The 21873-nt window shown below is 31.9% G+C and overlaps 1 protein-coding gene across 1 annotated transcript; it reads left to right on the top strand.

Annotated features, from left to right (window-relative positions):
* The first annotated feature begins 10259 nt into the window (after positions 1 to 10259).
* Positions 10260 to 11636, top strand: LOC132059252 (3'-5' exonuclease-like). The gene is made up of 2 exons (XM_059451811.1): positions 10260 to 10619; positions 11156 to 11636. Exons 1-2 carry the CDS (start codon positions 10282 to 10284, stop codon positions 11457 to 11459), a joined length of 642 nt encoding a protein of 213 aa, XP_059307794.1. The 5' UTR covers positions 10260 to 10281; the 3' UTR covers positions 11460 to 11636.
* Positions 11637 to 21873: the final 10237 nt, after the last annotated feature.

Raw genomic sequence — 21873 nt, forward strand, 5'->3', positions numbered from 1 at the left:
CCAAAAGCTATATAATTTGTACACTTTACCCAACTAATTTTTTATCCCTCGTGGACATATGTCATAGTACTTAATATTTATTCCCTTCTCATGTATAGACTTATTCACTTCAATTTTAATTTTCCGACACATTTATTTCCTCCGTGCACTTTTACTTGTTCACTTTTGACTTTTCACGCTCTTGTTGAATATTTATTCTCTTCTCATGTATAGACGTATGCAGTTCAATTTTAATTCTCCTACACAAATTTATTTTCTCCGTGCACTTTTACTTGTTCACTTTTGACTTTTCACGTTCTTTAAGAATTAACCAACACCGCAATACCTTATTGTACCAAAAACTTTATAAATTGTACGCGCAATGAATGCTTGTACCAAAAGTTATATAACTTGTACACTTTAACCAATTACATTTTTATCCCATGTGGACATATGTCATAGTACTTAATATTTATTCTCTTTTCATGTATAGATGTATGCACTTCAATTTTAATTCTCCAATACATTTATTTCCTCCGCGCACGTTTACTTGTTCACTTTTGACTTTTCACGTTCTTTAAGAATTAATAATATGAAGTTCAATTTTAATTCTCGTCCTTGTTCATATTACTTTCTTTAAGAATTAATAAACCACGTCACATTACTTCGCTATTTATTCTCTTCTTTAAGAATTAATAAACATATTTATTTTCTCCACTCTTTTGACTTTTCGTCCCATATTTATTCTCTGTTAAGTATGCACTTTAATTTTAATTCTCGACATATTTATTTTCTCTCGTGCACTTTTACTTGTTCACTTTTGACTTTTCCAAGAATTAATAAATGAAGCTCTTAATTGTCCTTTCATTTTTAAGAATTAATAAATGATTCTGACATTGTTAAGTCCCCATCCCAATTTAAGTGTCCTTCCATTTCCTTCGTTTGACATATCTCCTCTATCCTAATTTAAGTGCTGCGTTTGGCTGAACAAATTTAAGACCTTCATCCCATATTACTTGGCCACATTATTACACTTGACTTTTCACATTCTTTAAAAATTAATAAATGAAGTACTCCCTTCGTCCCATTTTATTTGGCCATTACTAAAAATATATGTCTATTTTTCTATTCTATATTTTTCTTATATTTTTTTTATATTTCTATTAGATATAAACGCTCAAGGTGGACGACACAACAACAATAAATTGTACAAAAAGCAACTGAAATTGTACTCTAAGCAGGGACTAACATGTGTATATTTCAGAAGTTGAACATTAATTCTACCTCTTGTGTGTTTACTTTTTAAGTCCCCACGGGTCCGCAATGTCTCAATTGTCCTTTCATTTGCTTCATTTGACATATACTTCCTCTATCTCAATTTAAATGTCTGCGTTTGACTAGACACGGAGTTTAAGAAATAAAGATAGACTTTCAAATCTTGTGGTTCTAAATTTAAAATATGTATAATATAATAAAATATCTTCTAAATCATGTGATTATAACTATGATATGTAGGATATTTGAATTGTCAACTTACTAAATATAAAAAGAGGCTGACATAACCAAAATAAGATAAATTTTAACAACAATTGAGAAATTAAGGGGAAAAATAAGAGGAAAAGAAAAAAAATATAGAGACTCACTAAGGAGAATCGCAGTATCCTTTGCAAAATATACAAACCATAAAAACTAACTAAATTGAGTAACTAAATTAATTATGTTGGGCCCCGTACATTGCACGGGCATAGTTTGCTAGTATATAGAATAGATAATAAATTCCTTAATGAAGTTCTTTATCTCTTTTACTGGGTGAGCTCAACATCAAAAGGCTTGACACTCGTCCATTCATTTATGTGTAATCGTGGGAAGATTCCTTATTTAATTAATATCATCATTAGCAAAAAAAAAAAAAAAAGTGCTTAACCCTTGACTCCTTAAATCTCTCTTCATCAATCCCAAATCTACAATTCGAGAATATGTTTGCAAATCAATTTGTATTCCTTAATATCGCATATTCTCAGGCTTCATTTATTAAATAAATTATAAATTGCGAATTTCAAAATTTTACCGCACTTATGCTTCATCTGGTATTAGGTCTAACGTTTTATCAAAAACTATTTACTTGCCTCCATCAACAATATTGTGATATACCTTGACAAGAAAGCAAAGCACTTGTTTAAGGCTTTACTTAGACATGTGAAAGCAACAAATTTTCATGAAGTGACAACTTTACTTGGCATGCTTTTTTAGACCCCTCTAAAGATTCTTATGTTTTCTAGACATTTTTAGAGAAGTATATGTAATGATTTCTTACACTGCAACAATTTTGTCTATTCAAAGCACTAGTTATAAGTCGATATTTGGTTATGCTATTACCTAAACACCATCATGAAATCAAAATCTAGAAGGTAATATATTATATTTTCTTCTAACTAAAAATTGAATCAACATAATACTAGATTTTGTAGACACTTCCTTGTGGAGCTTCCACATGCTATATACTAATAGCAAAAAATATCTCTTTATCAGTTTTATCATAACACAACTTGAAGTAAAAGTGTGGGGTTTTGAGAGGGTGGGGCTGTTGTTATTTATATATTATTTAATTGGAAGATAATGAATACTGATTTCATATGTTGCACATTTGAAATAGCTTGATGTACTTTCATATATTATTTTAATGTAATGTTAGGTTATTTTATACCAAATACTTTTGTCTTGTTCCTAATAGGGCTGCTGAAAGTTTGGCATATTCATTAAACTATATGTGTGATTTGGTTGGTTGGCGAATGTGCTAATTCAAGTTGCTTCATTTTCTATTGCAAGTTGTCAACTTCTTCTATATTTTTAATCCAAATTGTTAATTAACTCTTCAAGTTGTTTATTGGCTTTCTTACTTAAGCAGATAGTTTGTAGAGATATTTATTGACATGGATTTACATTTTTTAAATTCAAAAATATAGAGCTGAAGACTCAAAAATGGGAAGAGAGAGACAGAAGGAAAAGAAAAGTAGGCACATGACACCTTTGGTTCGAATTTAGACCTTGCTAACTTTATTTGATTATCAGGGGTAAAAATCACCCTCTTTGTTTGATTATCAAGTTTGAGTAATAAATTGAGGACAACAACAACAACAACATGTCCTGTGTAGTTTTACAAGTGGGGTTTGGGGTATAGTGTGTACGCAGACCTTACTCCTATCTTGAAAGATAGAGATATTATTTCCAATAAATCCTCAGCTCAAGGAAAAGAATTGACTATAATGTATAATCAAATAGTTATTGAATCTTGTTTAGAAACAAAAACAAAAAGATAATGTCGAAATGGCTTAACCTTAATAATAACAAATCAAACCGTAAAAAATTGGTACTAAAAGTTTTTACTTAAAAGATCCATATCATGCACTGTTTCGTTTTGCTACAATGCTGACGAGCACAAGTTTTTATGCCTTAAGGACTCGTGATTTTGTATAACAATCATAATAGGATTTATTAGAATAAAAAAAAAAAAAAAAAAAAAAAAACTTGTTAGCTACATATCAAGCAACGAACCTACAGAAATGACATTGATGTTTATAGCCTGTTCGGTCATGCTTTTGAGAAGTCAACGGGTTCTAATTAAAATGAATCTTAATACATCCTTTCTCGTTATTTGACACTTCAAAGCACTTTTTAGAAAGACAGGCCAAAGACATGTAATTCATCAAATGTACTAAAAGCAAAGCACTTCTTAAATGAATAGACCAAACACAGGCTGCTTATCTCAAAACATATTTTTTAAGAAGAACTATTTAATAAAAGTAAACAATGTTTAGAAGCTTGGTCAAACAAGCACTTAATTAGAAATATAGGAGAAACATACTTTTTTGCTTTTAAATTCATTCACGAAGGGTGGACTCATCAATTATGGAGAGAAATTTAGGAAAGTTTAGCCGTTGTTGAACTTGGACCTTATATAGACAGTGCAGAATGCAAGCATTACCTAATTCTAAGAGAAACAAACTTCAAATATGAGCAAAAAAATGTGTAGAAAGCTGAAATTAAGGATTGCTACTTTAGTTATGGAACTTGTGATTATATTTTTTACAATATTAATTCAGATAAAAGGCCTGAAAACTTGTTTGTTGGACTAACCTGGTTTTCTTTGTTTTGCTGCTCCGTTGTTTTACTGCTTACAGAAAATAAAAATTGGAAAAATTGATGTAAACACAGCCTCTGTATAATAGCATTTGTTTGCAGAGAACACTATATTAAAAACTCATTTGACGCTTCAATTCGAAATCTAAATTTTTTCTAGTAATTGTTTTTGAATCAGCATGGTTGGAATTCGTTGGAAACACCTACATAATGTTACATACAAAATTTTAAGAAAGATTGGAAATAATTTGAATTGGTTTGAAGTCAAAATTCAGAGTTGAACATTGCCAGGTATATACAGTTAACTCCAGAGATATACACAAATGTACATGGATATACTTTGTATCCATATATATCCATGTGTATATCCATGTATATTCGTTATATGCTATGTATATCTACACATATATAAGTATATATCCATAGATATACACGGATATATACCCCTGCCATGCAACCATTCTCAAACACAATAAATCATGTTAACAACTGCGATTACCAACACCCTTTTCCTTTATAACCTTGTTAAACAATCCCAATACCAAATAGGAAAAATCAACAAATTTGAAATAAAATGAAACATCATATTTTTAAATTAAAAAAAAAAAAAAAAAAAAAAGAGGACGATAGATCTTGAAATTACAGAACAAAATCCCATTACATTTATGTGGTGCTAAGCGGAGACAAAAGTCACAAAACTATCTTATTTGTGCAAATCTCACGAACTACACATGGGGCAAGCAGGGGGCGAACCTATTATTTCTAGAAAATGGTTCACTACTAAAAAAATGAGGGAAAAAATACATTAAGTGGGGATTGATCGTTGAGCTTCCAGGTAAATAACTTAACTTTCAACCAAGTGCACCACTAAGCCCTTTGTAGCATTAGTTCCAAAAGGTAATACTAGATATATTTTATGAATTATACACATAATATACCGAGTTTAATCCGGTGATCATGGGTTCAAGTGACGTTTTTCTAACACCGAAATTCGCCCCCTGGGGGCAAGTGCACAAATAACTAATTGTAGGATTCTATTTCAGGCATAAACCTAGGTTTATAAATATTTGTAGGTTCAGCTGTTTCACAAATTTTAGACAAACAGAAAGCCATTCTTCAAACAAAATATTTAAAGTTTTCGTTTGAAGTTTCGTTCCATTTTTCACATGTTTAAAGATTCCAGTGTAAGGAAACAATAAAAGATACCGAAGTCCCTATTTTAAGTATGATGAGAAACCACATGCTATTTGTGATTATTCCATTCAAATAGATTCTTAGATTTATTAAATATGAATAACCAAATTCCCAGACTACTCATGCGTTCATTCCGTACAAATACCGTAGATTTCTTGTTTGAATTCTAAATTTGTGTGGATTTGATTGATGTTACTTAGACAATAAGAAGGGAACTGAAGAGGGGAAATAAAAGAAATACGTAATCAAAATATCAATCGATAGACATCATACGAAATGTCTAAAGTTGATTCACGTTTGAAGTTATTAAGATATTTATCTCTGGACTTTCTGTATTTATGCCTGAAGTTCAAACTCAAATTTGCTCGTCATCAATTATTTGCACGTTAAAATGACGAACCCTTTTATGAGGAAATTTATGTAACTTTATTTATGCTTTACTTTTTAGAGTGAAATGCATTGACAAACACAAATTTTCTTTATTATGAGCTTATGCTTCAAAATTTCTTCGAATTTTTGTCTAGCAACAAAAGTGATATTGATAGACAAAGAAGAGTAATAAAAAAGACTAACTAAGAGAACCCACCACCTTTTTTTACTGTAATAGCTGAAGCTATAATTCATAGATGCAGCATGCAATTTTTTTTTTGTCTGAATCTTATCGACATTAATACAAATTAAATAATTTTAAAAATTTGGATGGAATAATAATATTTTCGTCCCTCAATTATGATTAAATTCTTACTTTGATTCTTGTGATATATGACATGTCATATTTAACCTTCAATCAATTAAAGATATTTGTTTTCGATCTTTTTACATTGGAAATATGTTATGTTTAGATTATTTTTAGTGTATGTGAGTACGTCACCCTTCAAATATGGAGTAATAATACAAGTTTAACATAATATATGATAATAAAACGGTAAAACAATAATACTTCAACAATTTGTCATTATTCACAGAAAAATGAATCAAAAATGCATATTTTCATGCAATAAAAGATTTAAATATGCTTAGTTAGATATCATAAGAATTAAAATAAGGATTTTAATAATGGGAAAAGGGTCAAAAATGCCCCTCTACTTTGGGAAAAGGGCTAAAAATATCTTCCGAACTGATTTTGGGTCAAAAATACCCCTCCCGTCATTAAAGTTTTCAAATATACCCCTGTCTTAACGGAAATCCGCAACATAACTCGATTTCATTTTTAAACCCACTCCATTTAAAACCTACCTAACTAAATAGAAAACGCATATGGGTTGCCCGCTCCTGTGCCTAGTGGCTCTAGATGTAGAACTCGAGGACAAGTTGGTCGCACATGGGTTGGGTCGGTTTTAAATGGAGCGGGTTTAAAAATGAAATTGAGTTATGTTGCGAATTTCCGTTAAGACAGGGGTATATTTGAAAACTTTAATGACAGGAGGGATATTTTTGACCCAAAATCAGTTCGGAGGATATTTTTAGCCCTTTTTCCAAAGTAGAGGGGCATTTTTGACCCTTTTCCCTTTAATAATTAACGGACGAAAAGTGTTATTCCCCCATAATTTGGCACAGTGTGCTAAGTGTTAGACTTAATTGGCATATATTAGCCAATCTTTAATAAGTTGGCACAAAAAGGCCAATATACATGTTTTGGGTCAAATAGTTTAGCACACCATGACCCGTAATTTTTTGAGAGAAAATAACTCCCACCTTCTCATTCTCTCTCCACGTTTGTTTTCTTTATACGATAGTTTCTGTCATTTCTTCTCTCCAGTTTCTCATTCTCTCTCCATTTCAACTCTCACCACTTTTTCTCCTAAAATCATTCAATTAGAACTCCCACTACAAGAATCTCTCACAATAAACTTTCGTAGTACACCCGTAAATTTTCAAAAAATTTATTAGGTTTAGTAGAGTTCAAAATAGGGATACACCTCCGGATCAATTTTTGGAGCCATTTGTTGATTTATACTACAAATATATGGGGAAGAAAAGTTCTTCAAAGAACTTTAGCAAGAATCGGGCTTCTGTTTCTGATTTTAAACATTCCAATTTCGAAAATTCTAATTTCGAAATTTCTGATATGGATAATTCTGATTCTGAAGATTCTGATTTCGAAGATTCTGATATTGATAATTCTGATTCTGAATCTGTTTGATCGAATTCGTGCATTGGATGACGAATGCAATTTTGAGTTGTATACACCTAATGTATACATATGTTTGAGTTCTTGTTTTTTTATCGCAACTGTATTGTGTATACAATATTTGTATACACCTTCTGTTTTTTTTTTCTTTCCAGGTTGTTATAGTCACCTAATGTATACATGTGTTTGGTTATTGTTTTTTATTGAATCTGTACAAAACATATATTGTAGACACCTTTCGGTTATATAAAAGAAATGTATACACACGTTGGGTTTTATTGCATATGCTTTGTATACATCTATTGTATACACGTGCTTGTTTGTTGAATACAGTTGGTTTATTGTTTTATTTTAGTTGGGTTTGCATAGACATATTGTATACACCTTCTGATTTGGATATATATGGTTGTGCACATAACAATCCTTGTTGATGCTGAATTTGGATTTCATTATGCAGGAGTGTTGACTTATGCAAGGTTGAGCATTTGAATCTCCACATGCACTGGTCATTAACACACACAAGCGAGTACCTAAAACGAGTAAAATCACAAATTAAATATACAACACAAAACATACGTATATAAAAAAAAAAAATTGAACTCATTTTTCTAAAAACAACATATTGTATATGTTGTCGGCAACTCTATCACAACCTACTGATCTTAAGTTTATTAGTAGTAGACATTAAACATATTCTATGCAGTAGACTTTATGTATACATAAAAGTATTCTTAAGTTATTTTATTACAAAAGTATACATCCACTTTACATCAACTGATTGAAGACAAAATACTAAACTCAGTTGATGTATACTTTTATTTGATTATAAAAGAATACATTAATTAAATGTATACATCAAGTATCCTCTTCAGACAACTACATGTATACATAAACTATTCTTGAAAAAAGAAAAAAACTTATGTTTTATTTTATACATCAAATGTATACATAAAATATTCTCTGTAATCAAAATAGGTAACGATGTCATCTTTTGCTCCTGATCTACAGTGTTTTGTCTATGAACTGATGAGAAGATCTTTATCGCTTCACTTTTCTACAGACCCACTAATCCCATTACGTAGAGTTTAGAGAATATGGGGGTTTTTAAGAGTTGAGCCACAAACACAACTCTCTGTATTTACTGGATTTTAAAATCGGTTAATATTCTTTAAGATATATACACGTACACATTAAATAAGGGGAAAGAAAAAATTGCATCCCTGATTTTCAGGCTCCTCATTCCTTAATTGGCCACTTAGTGCCAATACTTTTACGCCTAAATTATGCTAACAGTTTTTTCGTTAAAATGATGCCAATAATATCGAAGGGGTCGTTTGGTTTGAACACAAGTTATGATGGGATTAATTATGTTGGATAAGTTATACTGGGATTATTTATGTTGGGATTAGTTATCCTGATATTGTTTCTTATTGATTGTTTGATTTGTTGTATTAAAAGTAACATGCATTGCATAACTTTTAAGAAAACGTTATTTGTTTACAAAAATACCCTCCACCTTATGTAGTAGAAAAAGGGTTTTGAGAACCTCAGGGCTATTTTAGTCAATTTCACTATTTTATCTTGGGATAAGTTATCCCAGGATTACTATTCCACCCTCTGATGGGTATAAGTTATCTCAAAGACTATTTTGTAATCCTGGGATAACTTATCCCGCGATTAGTAACCAAACAAAGGATAAAATGGTACTAAATTTTTATCCCATCACTATTTTTGTTTACGGAAAAGGGCCAAAATTACCCCTGAACTTTGGGAAATAGTTTATCCATACCCTTCGTTATACTATAGGGTCAATTATACCCTTACCGTTATACTATGAGGTCAATTATACCCTTAACCCAAACAGACTGCCACGTGGCATCATCCTAGACGCCCAATCCATTCCCCCCCCCCCCCCCCCCCGAAAAATATTTACCCACCAAATTTAACACAACCCAATCCGGATATAATATTTTCACCCAAAATTATTATGACCCAACCGTATACCCCTTATTCAAATAACCATACATTATCACCTACATTCTCTCTCTCTAAACTATAACGTCTCCAACCTCTCTCGCCACAGTAAATCGCCACCGCCGACCTCACAAAACAAAAACATGTTAATTCATTTTAGTTAAAGCTGGACTTGTTTTATGTTATAAATTCATAGAAGCTAACAAGTCCAGCATATCACTCAAATTAAAAACAATATTTCCTTTTCTCCAGTAATACAAATTACGAATAGATCTACTCTTACCCAAAGATATATGTTCTTTTTTCTTTAAAACACCTACAGTACGAGTAATGCATAATGGGATTGATGTTGAAGTCTTCTTTTGATTCCTTCCAGCATTCAATAAGGGTATACGGTTAGGTCATAATAATTTTGGGTGAAAATATTATATCCGGGTCGGGTTAAATTTGGTCAGAATAATATTTGGGGGGGGGGGGATGGCTGCCTGGGATGATGCCATGCGACAAATTCCGTTTGGGCATAAGCAGATAATTGACCCCACAAAGATAACGATAAGGATAATTTATCTATAAGATTTAATGGCAAGATGAATGAACTATTTTTCAAAGTTGAGAGGTAATTTTGACCCCATTCCGTTTTATTTATCCATCGTACCAAACCATCCCTAATAGCTGTATTAAAACGTCAAATTCCCCCAAATTGTGAATAATCCCTTAAAGATAAAACTGACAATGGGTGCGTAATTCTTTAACCCGAACCGTCCCAGTTACATTACATCCCCTAAATTAAATTTATTTCTCAGTCCCATTTTGACTCAAAAATTCACTCCTTCAGAATCTTCCAGAGAAATTCCTTTTGAAACACCATGAGCGTGACGATCAAAGACTACCAATTAACTTTCAACAGTCACAAACTGTACGATGTTTGTTTAAACGATACCGAAATCGAAACAATCGTTACACGTGATCCCTCCATGGTATGTTCATGGATCGACAACACTGAAATCCAAAACCAATGTCGTCTCCACCGTTTGATCGTTGGAATCGACGTCGAGTGGCGCCCGAATTTCAACCCGGGCGCCCGACAAAACCCCGTCGCAACACTCCAATTGTCAGTAGGAAAAACCTGTCTTATCTACCAAATTATTCACGCTCCTAATATTCCCTGGCGACTCCGTAATTTCCTCAACAATGATGATTACAGGTAGACATGGCAAATTAGCACGTTGGGTTGAATTTGGGCCGGTCAAAATAGGTTAAATGTTACTCGGGCTAAAAAAGCGGGCCCACTCAATTCTTATTAAGTTTTAATTGCTCTATTTGTTCTTTTATACTCGCTGCGTCTATTTTTACTTGTCATGTATTGACTTGGTAGGCTTATTATGGAGTTAAAAATAGAATGATAATTTTACTATATCATCATTTGAATATAAGAAATGCAATGTTTTGGAAAATACATTGATAAGTGATTATGGTAAATAATAAGGGTAAATTAATTAGGAACTAAGTCTGTCTTGGTTTTCTAAACTGGACAAGTAAAAGTGGACATCTGAGAGTAATTGTTTTAGTACCTCTTTTTGAGAATAGTTTGACAACATTTTCCATGGATAAATCAGCCCAAATTTTGATGGACTGAAATGGGTTGAGCTAATAAATGGGCGGGTCAAATAACCAATCCAAACATGAGCGGGTTGGACATGTTATTATTTTATGAGCTAATTTTGTCACCCGTATTTACAGGTTTGTTGGAGTTGGTATTGAGATTGACGCGAAGAAGTTGTGGGATGATTACGGGCTTCAAGTGTTGAATAAGGTTGATCTAAGGGAGTGGGCGGCGGAGGAGCTCGATAATGAGAATCTTTGTAATGCTGGGCTTAGAGATTTGGTGAAGGAAATTGTTGGAACAGAGATTTACAAGCCAAAGAATGTGACTTTGAGTGCTTGGGATCAACGCTGGCTTACCCATGAACAGATATGTTATGCTTGTCTTGATGCTTATCTTTCTTTTGAAGTTGGGAGGCTCTTAAGTTCCTGGTATGATTAGAATATTATGTTTATTATTACTACTACTACTATTAGTCGATATGCTAGCAGCCTACCCTTGTTTACTTATGCTCTGTTTGGATGGTTATCGTATTATAGTGTATTGTGTTGTATTATATCGTATCGTACTGTATTGTTTGATGTATAATATGTGGATAGATTGTATGTTTTCCGTCGTTACATAGTGTCACATGTCGGCAATTTGAAGGATAAACCTACTAGAAAGGTTGTGTAAGGGGTTGAGCGTAGGGTAAAATGAGGAGAAAAAAATGTGATCACACCAAATCGGTTGTTTTACATAACGATGGATTTAATAATACGATACAATAAAATTTAACTAACAATCAAAACAAACATTTTATTTAAACTAACAACATGATATAATACAATGGGTAATAACCATCCAAACAAGCTGTTATATCATCATAGGTTGTTATTATTAATGTGTGCATTCCATTGTCGCGTATGTTCCTTTTTTTTAACCAACTGTGACTGCTTACGTTCTTCTTTTTCTATTGTTCGTTGATTCCAATTTACATGAATTCTTCTGTTGCGTGACGAAATGGTTGCTTTTAGAAGAGGTCTTTGTTTTTCATTCTTCTTATCAGACTTTTGCAATTTATAATTTCTCTGTTAAGGATTCTCAATATCATAAATTGGACAATTACTACATACTTGACCAAGTACCACCGTCCAATTCCTAAACAACTTATATGTAAAGCCCCATAAACTTTATGTTGAAAATAGTAAATTCTTATGTTTTTTAGTTGTCCTAGGTGCATGATCTTTTTTATTGACTAGGTGACTTTTATAATATCAATGTGGTTAGATTTAAGTGTGATAATATGTATTGAGTAGAGTTTTTCTAATGATATGAAATGAACTTAGGGTATATTTCCCTCTTCAATCCTCCTTGTGCCCTAATGAATACTGCGAGAAGCCCTTGCGACCGCAGGTCCATAACGATAGGTCAAGTGTATGGGAATAAAATAAGAGAAATAGAGGTACCCATGAGGCTCGCTATTGCGCCAGCTAGGTCAAAGGGCCGGCCATGATCACGAGCCTAAGTGAGGAGTCCAAACTATATTATGAGTGGTAGGTTGGGGAAAGAAATTATTGTGATTTTTGAGCTAGGGCTTGGAGAGATGAAGGGATTTCCGGCAAGGGAACTTCCTATTATAAAAGGGAGCTTTTTCTACTTGACATTTTGCTATGATTATACTCAATAAGCTAGCCCTAATGCTAATATTTTCGGATTTCCATAGAATCTATTCTTCTCAAAATCTACGAAGTAGGTAAAATTTGGAGTTAAACTTCAAAGAGGTAATATCACCTCTTCTCACTCATTTGTTGTGTGTAAATGTGAATATGTTTATGGTTTTACTAAGATTTGGATGAACGCTAGTGAGCGATAATGGTGGAAGTTTGGTGGTTGAAGAAGATGATGAACAATATTAATGACATAACCTGATACTATCTTCATTCTATCTAGTTTGTTCAAATGCTATACACGTCGAGATGGATTGGCATGACTTGGGACTATCTTTATTCTAGTGTTCACTAAGTCATAACGGTATTATCTTCATTCTACCTAATTGTTCACAAGTTATGACGGATTGTCATAACTTAATAGTATCTTTCTTCTACCAATCTCCTTCGATTGTCCACCAGTCACAACGGATTAACATATCATGACTTAGTACTATTTTTATTCTACCATGTCAAGTTTTGTTTCATGTTAAAAAAATATGCCAACCACTAATTGTTTCATGTTTAGACATATGCTTGTTATGGATGTATCTTTCCAAATCTCTGGACTACGTAACTTTGTAAATTTGAGTGTTTCCAAAGGGACGTTATTCAAATATAGTGATGGAGAAGTTTAATTCTTGAAATTTATGGCTGATAGGCACTTGATAGGCAGTTCAGTTGTCCTCAAATTGCAGTTGGTCAGATCAAACATCTCCAGCAAATAAATTACAAGCAGTTGAATTTTAGATCTGTAGACTATTATTGGAATACTGTTTAGAAATTTCTTTAAGTACACTATTACTCCCTCCGGTTCAAAATAAGTGTTCGCTTAGCATTTTTATTTTAGTTCAAAATAAGTGTCCACTTATATAATCAAGATGAAATTAATTTTATTTTTCTAAATTTGCTATTGTTAAGTGCTAAGTGATCAGATCCCAATGTGTAAGTCAATAGTAATATGCAACTTTTAATTAAGGATAGTTTAGTCAAAATACCTATTTTGTCTAGAAGTTAGTGTTTGGGGGAAACAAAGATTTTAGTCCTTGAGTTATAGCTATATTCCACTTTTGGTCCATGGGTAATTCGACTGAAAGATATTTAGCGTTCAATTAATATAAATGTGTTATTTTAATCTCTCAAACTAATGAAAGTTAAAAACTTAACGGATTCGATATTTTTATTATTTGAAAATTAAAACGCAGAACAAAAGAGAAGGTTAGCAAAGGCCAGGCTGCCATTGACAAGTATTGAATAAAATGTCATCACTGTCAACTCGTTATTTTCAATTGGTCCATAAAAGTCTCTTCCTCACCTCTTTCTATTCATTCCTTCGATTTTCTAATTTATTATTCTTTCTTGATAGGTTAGATCCACCAAAGAAAGCACAAATAAGAATAATTTTAATATGCAAGGATGATGAAGCTTCGATTTTCTTTGTTTTCGACTCTTTCAATTAGACAAAAGCTGATAAATGAATCTAGCTCCCGCTGAGCTCTTCTCATCGCCTAAAAATTTCACTAAGATTGAAAATAGTGTAAACTTACCTATTGAACTTCTCCTCATTTTTATTTTTGTTCTCTTTTTTAGTTAATTGTTTTTAAATATTGAATCCGTTCAAGTTTTTAACTTCTGTTAGTTTGAGGTATGAAAATCACACGTTTATATTAGTTGAAGGTTAAATATGCTCAATCAAATTATGAAGGAATCAAAAGTGGAATATAGCTATAACTCAGAGACTAAGAGCCCGTTTGGATTGGCTTATAAAATTTGTTTTTAATTTTTTTAGTGTTTTCCTTAAAGTCATTTTGAAAATAAGCTCAAAAAAAAATAATTGGACCCATTTAACTTAACATCTAAAAGCATAATTGTTATAAAAAACAAATTATAAGCCAAAAAAAATAAGTTACTACCCAACACTTATTTTTTTGTTTTATAAGTAAAAAACATTTAAAGTATAGAATCCAAGCGAAAACCACTATTTCCTCTAGTGTTTGTTTAAGGGGTGTGCTTAAAGGCTAAGTGAACACTTATATTGAATTGGGGGAGTATTGAGGAGGAAGAAGAAGAAAAAGAGTCAGAGAATGAGAGGTCAAATGGCATGATCAACAATTTGATTCAATGGTTGGAACTTGGCAGTTTCACTTTCCAAATTCAGAAAAGTTTGTTATACTTCATCAGTCTGTTTCTTTTAATGAACATTTTTAGTCGTCGTTCAAAGTTAACATCTTTTTGGCATGTTAAACGAGGTATTTTTTTGACTCAAAGTTAATCCAAATACATTTAATTTTGAGTTGAAGACTGCATATAAAAAGTTAGATAAAAGAAGCAAATGTGAAATATTAAATTAATTAACTTCCAAATTCGGCAAATTGTCAAGTTGCAGGAACAGTTCCATATTTTTCGAGAGTCAAATATAAAAAAATTATTTTTTTATTCTTCTTGGCTCTTCCTTGGCCCAATTCCGTTGGCGGCTCTTTTTTTCAAAAATAAAATAGTAAAATCTTTTAGTGTTTTTATTTTATTTTCCTCACATAAAATATCAAAACACTTGTCACAATTGCTTTTTTTTCCATCACTCGAAAATCAGAAATTTCGATTTGTCAGCTACTACTCTCTTTTATTTTGTCACACTGCCGACTTCAAAATTGGCAATAATTTTTCTTTTGTGTGAAGAATAACTTGATTAATCTCTAAACCTTAAGGAAATCTATTGTCATAAAAATTTAATCCAAAAGAAGATATGATTCTCTTTTTTTGATACTACAGGCTCCACACACACCACCATCAGTTGAACATTTTGAAGTGATGTTAATTTAATACTTTATGGTGTAAGTAAATGGCTATTCGAGTGTCTAATTTATTCCTAAATTGCAATTTTATCTTCACGTTTTTCTACATTCTTATTGCATTATCTCATGTTTTTCCCTTTAATTTTAATTGTTCCTCACGCTTACCTTTTTTTTTTTCTTTCTTTTAAGGCCGTTTTCTCAGTTCTTTATCTGTCTTTTTTATTTTATTTTTTATCCGGTGTCGATCATCTATTTTTCGTTTCTTGGTCCTGAGGCCCAAAAGTACAAAAATACACAAAATAAATCAAAAGGGGGGCTTCCTTCCACGATATACCAAAAGGGGTATAATGTGGAGGGGCCAACGTTATACCCCAAATTTTTTTTTCCAATGTCAAACCAAAAAAAAAAATTAAGAGTATGACGTGGACTGATCCACGTTATACAAATAATTTTGTATAATGTGGATCAGTCCACGTTTTACAATGATTTTATTAAATTGGTCAATTTCTCAATTTGTCTTCTCACTTCCATGCAATTTTGTAGGCATATTTTGATTCACTCCCAATGTTTTTACATATCAGCTGATACAGTGAAGTGATTCTATCTACGTACTCATTTAATCATCAAGTGAAAATTTAAGAACACGACAAAAATACATTTGGATTATCGGCTATCTTTATCTCTCATGTACTACAAAATCTTTCTAATTTTTTAAGATTAGAAAATTCTTAATATTATACCAAAAACATTCTAAATTCTTTGCCAAAAACGTGTCCTATTGATAGCTAAATTCTTTGCCAAAAACATTGAAACGAAAGTTGTATACCTATATTATACCCAATAAAAGATATCGGAACAAAACGTATAAAAAGATATTATACCTTTATGAATTTGTTTCATAATTCACTTAAAAAATTAGAAAGATTTTGTAGTACATGAGAGATAAAGATAGCAGATAATCCAAATGTATTTTTGTCGTGTTCTTAAATTTTCACTTGATGATTAAATAAGTACGTAGATAGAATCACTTCACTGTATCAGCTGATATGTGAAAACATTGGGAGTGAATCAAAATATGCCTACAAAATTGCATGGAAGTGAGAAGACAAATTGAGAAATTGACCAATTTAATAAAATCATTGTAAAACGTGGATCAGTCCACGTTATACTCTTAAATTTATTTATTTATTTTTGTTTTGGTCTGACATTGGGAAAAAAAATTTGGGGTATAACGTTGGCCCCTCCACGTTATACCCCTTTTAATATATCGTATAAAGCCTTTTTGGTTTATTTTATGTTTTTTGTCTTGTGCCTCTGGATCCAACTGGCAAGGCACAAGGACTATATCGCTCTTTATCGGGATTTTCTTATTTTCAAAACTCGAAACCTAATCTCTGGTTATACAAGTTTTGGTGACCATCTTTGTCCATCTTGTACAGGATTTGGGAAGCATAAAATTTCATAAACGAACTTGTTCTTTTTTTTTTTTTTTTTTTTTTTTTGGGTCAGTTACACTTTTGTCCCGATTTTGTGCTGGTCTTTAATTTTGCCCTCCAGCCAAACAATTTTTTCGCGGCGTATACGTGTACATTTTTCGCATTAAAATATATATCCCACAATTTATCCCACGTCCTTAAAGAACTTATTGCTAGTTAGGTATAAGTTCGATTTTGAAGAGCAAAATTTAAAGAGCAGGCCAAATTACTGTGCAATTTCTTCGTTTTTTCCCTGTAATTAAGACCTGTCTATGGTTTCGTTCATTCAAAAGATTAATGTTTCTCAGTGGTTAAAAGATAAGACTGCATTTCTTGTTGACCTCACAATGTTGTTAGGACCATTTAAAAAAGAAGATGAAACACTTGAGTATGCAAAAGAGATGAAACGAAAGGTATAGATGGAATTGCAATTAAACAAATAAGTTAAGGATTTGAACAAATATGGGATAAGGATTTGTACAAATATCACAAGCCACCCCAAAATTATTGTAATCTAAACTAAAATGATACTGGGTTATACTCGTCCAAGAGGATATTAATTATCAAAAGTTTGGCATAAAGAAAGTATATCTTATCTATATGTATAACGGTCCAGGTACCCGGTTAGCACTTGATGAGGCATTATCGATCTCAAAGTGGTTCTGACTTCTGAGCCACCGGTTGGATTTTTGAACCGCAACTCACCAGTCTTAATTTTTTAGACATATTTTAAAAGTATAATAAAATACAACAACATATCCAGTGAAATCCCACAACGCGTAAATTAAAGAAAAGTATCGCATCTACCCTTATCTCAAAATAAAATAAAATATGAAAATTAATTGGAAAAAAAACTAAATAAAATGCAAGAATTAAATAAATTAAAAGATGGAGCAGATATGCCAAATGTACAACGTAAAAGCCGGTATGTGAAATAAACGTTGAAATTGAAATTTTGTTACTTGAAGCTTGAAAGTTGCTCCAAAATCCAAATATTGCCAAATTGACTAAAATAATAATAATAATAATATTTCACCAAATATTAGAGAGATATAATTGATAACAAATATTAGAGAGAGATAATGGATGGATGATTTGTGTGAAAATGAATAAGAATGAAGAGGTATTTATAGTTTAGAATTTGAGTTAAAATGCAATTTATTAAACTTTGGGGGTGGAAAAATATTTTGGGGAAGGGGGACTCCAAACGGTCTGATTTTGGACTCAGCCGTTGGAATCCCAACGTTATTTTTGGGAAGAGCGGGACTTGGCGGTCAGATTTCAAATTAAAAAAATAAAAAATCCTATGCGTGGGGCGCAGTGTGCGTGCCTTGCCCCAGACGGCCCGAATTCTGACCTTAATCAAGGTGATTTTCCAAGCCTTCACTACCCTTCCCCCTACCCCCTCTGGCCGATCCCCCTAAATAGACCGGGATCGGGCCTGAGCCGGGACGGGACTGGGACTAACCCGGCCCCACTGACACCCTTACTATGCATCAACTTCCTTTTTGCTAAATAGATAAACTGAGATTGATATTTATTGTTGGTTTTCCATTTACAAATTTCTCTATATGCCCATAACTACTGAATTTTTGTTTTGTTGCTGCTAAATGCAGTGCAGTCCATGCACTTTAGCAATTTAGCCTATGAAATGTACTCAAATTGTCCAAGGATCAAGTTTATTCAAATGATGTACTTCTTGAGTATTTATCCAGCTAAAGCGTCGAGGGGCTTGCCCACTTTACATTCTACTGATTGTAGTTCTAATGTTTGTTAGTTTTACTCCGGACATGCATATTAGTATTTAGTAACAAATGAACCCACTGTGAATTAACTAATATTAGTAATGTTGTTATTTATATTTGTACGAGTAAATTCAATTTAATGAGATATCTGTCATGTATGTGCAATAAAACTTTAGTTATTAATATGAAGATTTTGAAATAATTTAATTCAAAATTCTAGACTATTACAACAGTTAAAAGTAGGCAATCTTTCTTTAGTCTTTTATAAATTTGTTTTTCTACAAACTTCGATATTATCTAACCAAAAATAAGATCATAAATCCACTATGAACAAAGTCTGTAGCCCTAAAGTTTCGGAGGCGTAAACCTAAGGTTTTACTACCTTTACCCTTGAGCCACCCGTGCAGAGAAAAAAAATCTTTTAACATGCCTAATAAGAAGTTGCTTTGAATATCTCTCTAGATCGTCTTAAAAGATTTTCAACATGTCGGGCCAGGACTAAATTGGAACTTGTTTACTATATTAATAGCTAAAGATATATAGGAACGCATTCACTTAAACTGTGAGATTGTGGAATAATTAGATAAATCTATGAGGATTCATGAAAATGTAAGAAAAATTTATTATTATGTTAGTTTTGTTTCTATTGAATTATGGGGTAAATTCTGCTAATTATAAAGTGGAAAAGGTCCAAATTCTGCTCATGTGTTCTTCCAAAGCACTCAATTTTGCCTTATGTTACACTATTGGTCATTCATTTTTTATTGTTAGCAAACTATCTCGTATTTGCTTTGCTTTTAATAGAGTTTCAACATCAAAATGAATGTGCTCCATGTGTCCAAAATCAAATCGCATGTTCGTTGAAGAATAAGTCGGAAGGAGATGACTCACAGGCGTGGTGACTTGGTTAAGGTTTATTTCTTCGAGTTTGCTGAGATTTAGTACTAATCTGGGTTCAAATTTACACCTTAACTTTTGATTATAACTTAAAATCATCCTCAGGTTGAAGCTCCTTTAGGCGTCAATGGCAAAACAAAAGTATTTTCTAATTGCGGAGTTAATATCAAGGTTGTCAAGGGTAAATTATAGGTTGGTGTTGACGGTAAAGTTTAAGTGTGATATTAGCGTTTTGGGTATAGTTTTGTGTTTTGATGTATTTTACATTGTTAGCAAAAAACAACTCAAAATGAATGTGCTCCATGGTCCTCGCATGGTCCCGATTTGGTTAACTTTCTTCGATCTAGCCAAAAGCTCGGCCCGCAAAACAAAAGTATTTTCTAGTTGCAGAGTTAATATCAAGAAAGCTACATTTAAAGGAAATATTTTTTTAAAAAAAATCAATTAAAATAATAGGAGTACAATGTAATTTTTATTTGAATTTTATGAAACTTGTAATTTAGAAAATGCCTAAATTAAAAACCACACTTTAAAGAGTAAAGTGTTAAAAACTTAAAGGCTTAAACAAATTTTTTAGTTTATACTAAGTAAAATAAAACGTAAAACATAAACACTAAAAATAATATTTAGATAAAAATTTCAAAGGCTTAAGAGACTTATAGCCAGTTTGGTCAAGCTTGTAAAATTAGCTTATTTTGGAAAAAATGTTTTTTCATAAAAGTATTTTTGCAAAGCAGTTTGTGTTTGGCCAATTAGTTTATTAAAAAGCACTTTTGAGCAATAATTAGTGTTTGGTCAAACTTTTAAAAAGTGTTTGTAAGTGTATTTTTCTCAAAAGTACTTCTCAAAAAGGCGCTTTTTGGCAAAAGGTATTTTTTTTAGCTTCTGAAAAATTATTTTTGCTACTATTATCAAACAACTTATTTTCTCTAAAGAAAACATAACACCCTGACTTTTTTTTAAAAAAAAAAAAAAAAAAAAACACTTTTAGGAAAAAATAAGCTTAGCCAAACAAGCTCTTATATTTCATTAAATAACCTTAAAGGCTTAAACATCAAGATAATCAATACAACGGGTCATTTGTTTGCCCATTTGTTTGTTGGGTTATTTTGAGTTCAACCCTTTGGGTCAACTCAACAAACGGATCATTAACTCAACTCGTAGAAACACCAGACGGGTCAACATATTAAGCGAACTTGAATTGCTTTTGCCACCCCTAATTGCATATAGTCAATTGTAAGCATAACAGAAAAATAATACTCCCTCCATTTCAGTTTATGTAAACCCATTTAACTAGGCACGGAGTTTAAGAAAGTAGAGAAACTTTTAAACTTGTGGTGTTAAATGAAATCACATATATTTTGTGTGGTATAAATCATTGCATAATGGTAAAAGTGTTTTGAAATATAGAAAGAGATGTTCGTTTGGCGTGACTAATAAGGAAATAGGTTCATATAAATTGAAACGGAGGGGGTATTGGATAAGAGTAAATTTTTGAAAGAAATGAGATTTCTTGACCTCATACAATTTAAATAGAAGAAAATGTCTTTTCAGATTTCTTATATATTTTTTTCAGATCTCTTATATGTAAAAAAAAAAAAATAAAGATTTCTTATAAAAAAAAGTTACAAAATTAAAAAAAAAGTTTATAATCATTTCTCTCAAAATTTTGTACAGTTATTCATTCAAAAAAATCATCCGGAAAGGACGTTACGCGACCGTACATTGAAGGGGAATGCATTGTGGACATAAATAAGACAACAAACATAATGGCATGGCACATCACATCATTATCACCGTAAGGAGAGGGTTTAGATGATGTGGAATTGACATGGAATATTACTAATTTCGATGATATTGAAATTATGATATGACTTTTAAAAAAAATTAATTCGATATTTTAAATATTTTTACACGGTTGAATTATTCATTCCACCAGCTTTCTGGCCTCGTGATACGGATTTTAAAGGATCTTTTACAACGTGAATGAAAAGTAAAGTGAGCGTCACAAAAGTAAACCTCTAATTCACCCAAATATAAAAAATAAACGAAAAGTGGTCAAAATATCTTTTATCATATTAAAACGGCTCTAAAATTCCATCATTCTATCCATTCGATCCAATTTGTCTGCAATATTATTTTTAGGTTAAAATTGTCTCTCCATCAACGACACTTAAATTTTTGGCCCAACTCAAAGGTTCCTACCCATTCATGATCTAACCAACATAAAACCCATTTTAAGGATATAAAATGAAGAA

The sequence above is a fragment of the Lycium ferocissimum genome, chromosome 6 (genome assembly GCF_029784015.1).
Source record: "Lycium ferocissimum isolate CSIRO_LF1 chromosome 6, AGI_CSIRO_Lferr_CH_V1, whole genome shotgun sequence".
Lineage (NCBI taxonomy): Eukaryota > Viridiplantae > Streptophyta > Magnoliopsida > Solanales > Solanaceae > Lycium > Lycium ferocissimum.

Bases quoted from the DNA above. Each gene is read 5' to 3' on its own strand.
- LOC132059252 (XM_059451811.1), top strand. From the start codon at position 10,282: ATGAGCGTGACGATCAAAGACTACCAATTAACTTTCAACAGTCACAAA. The intron at 10,620-11,155 runs GTAGACATGGCA...CCGTATTTACAG, and splicing joins CTCAACAATGATGATTACAG to GTTTGTTGGAGTTGGTATTG.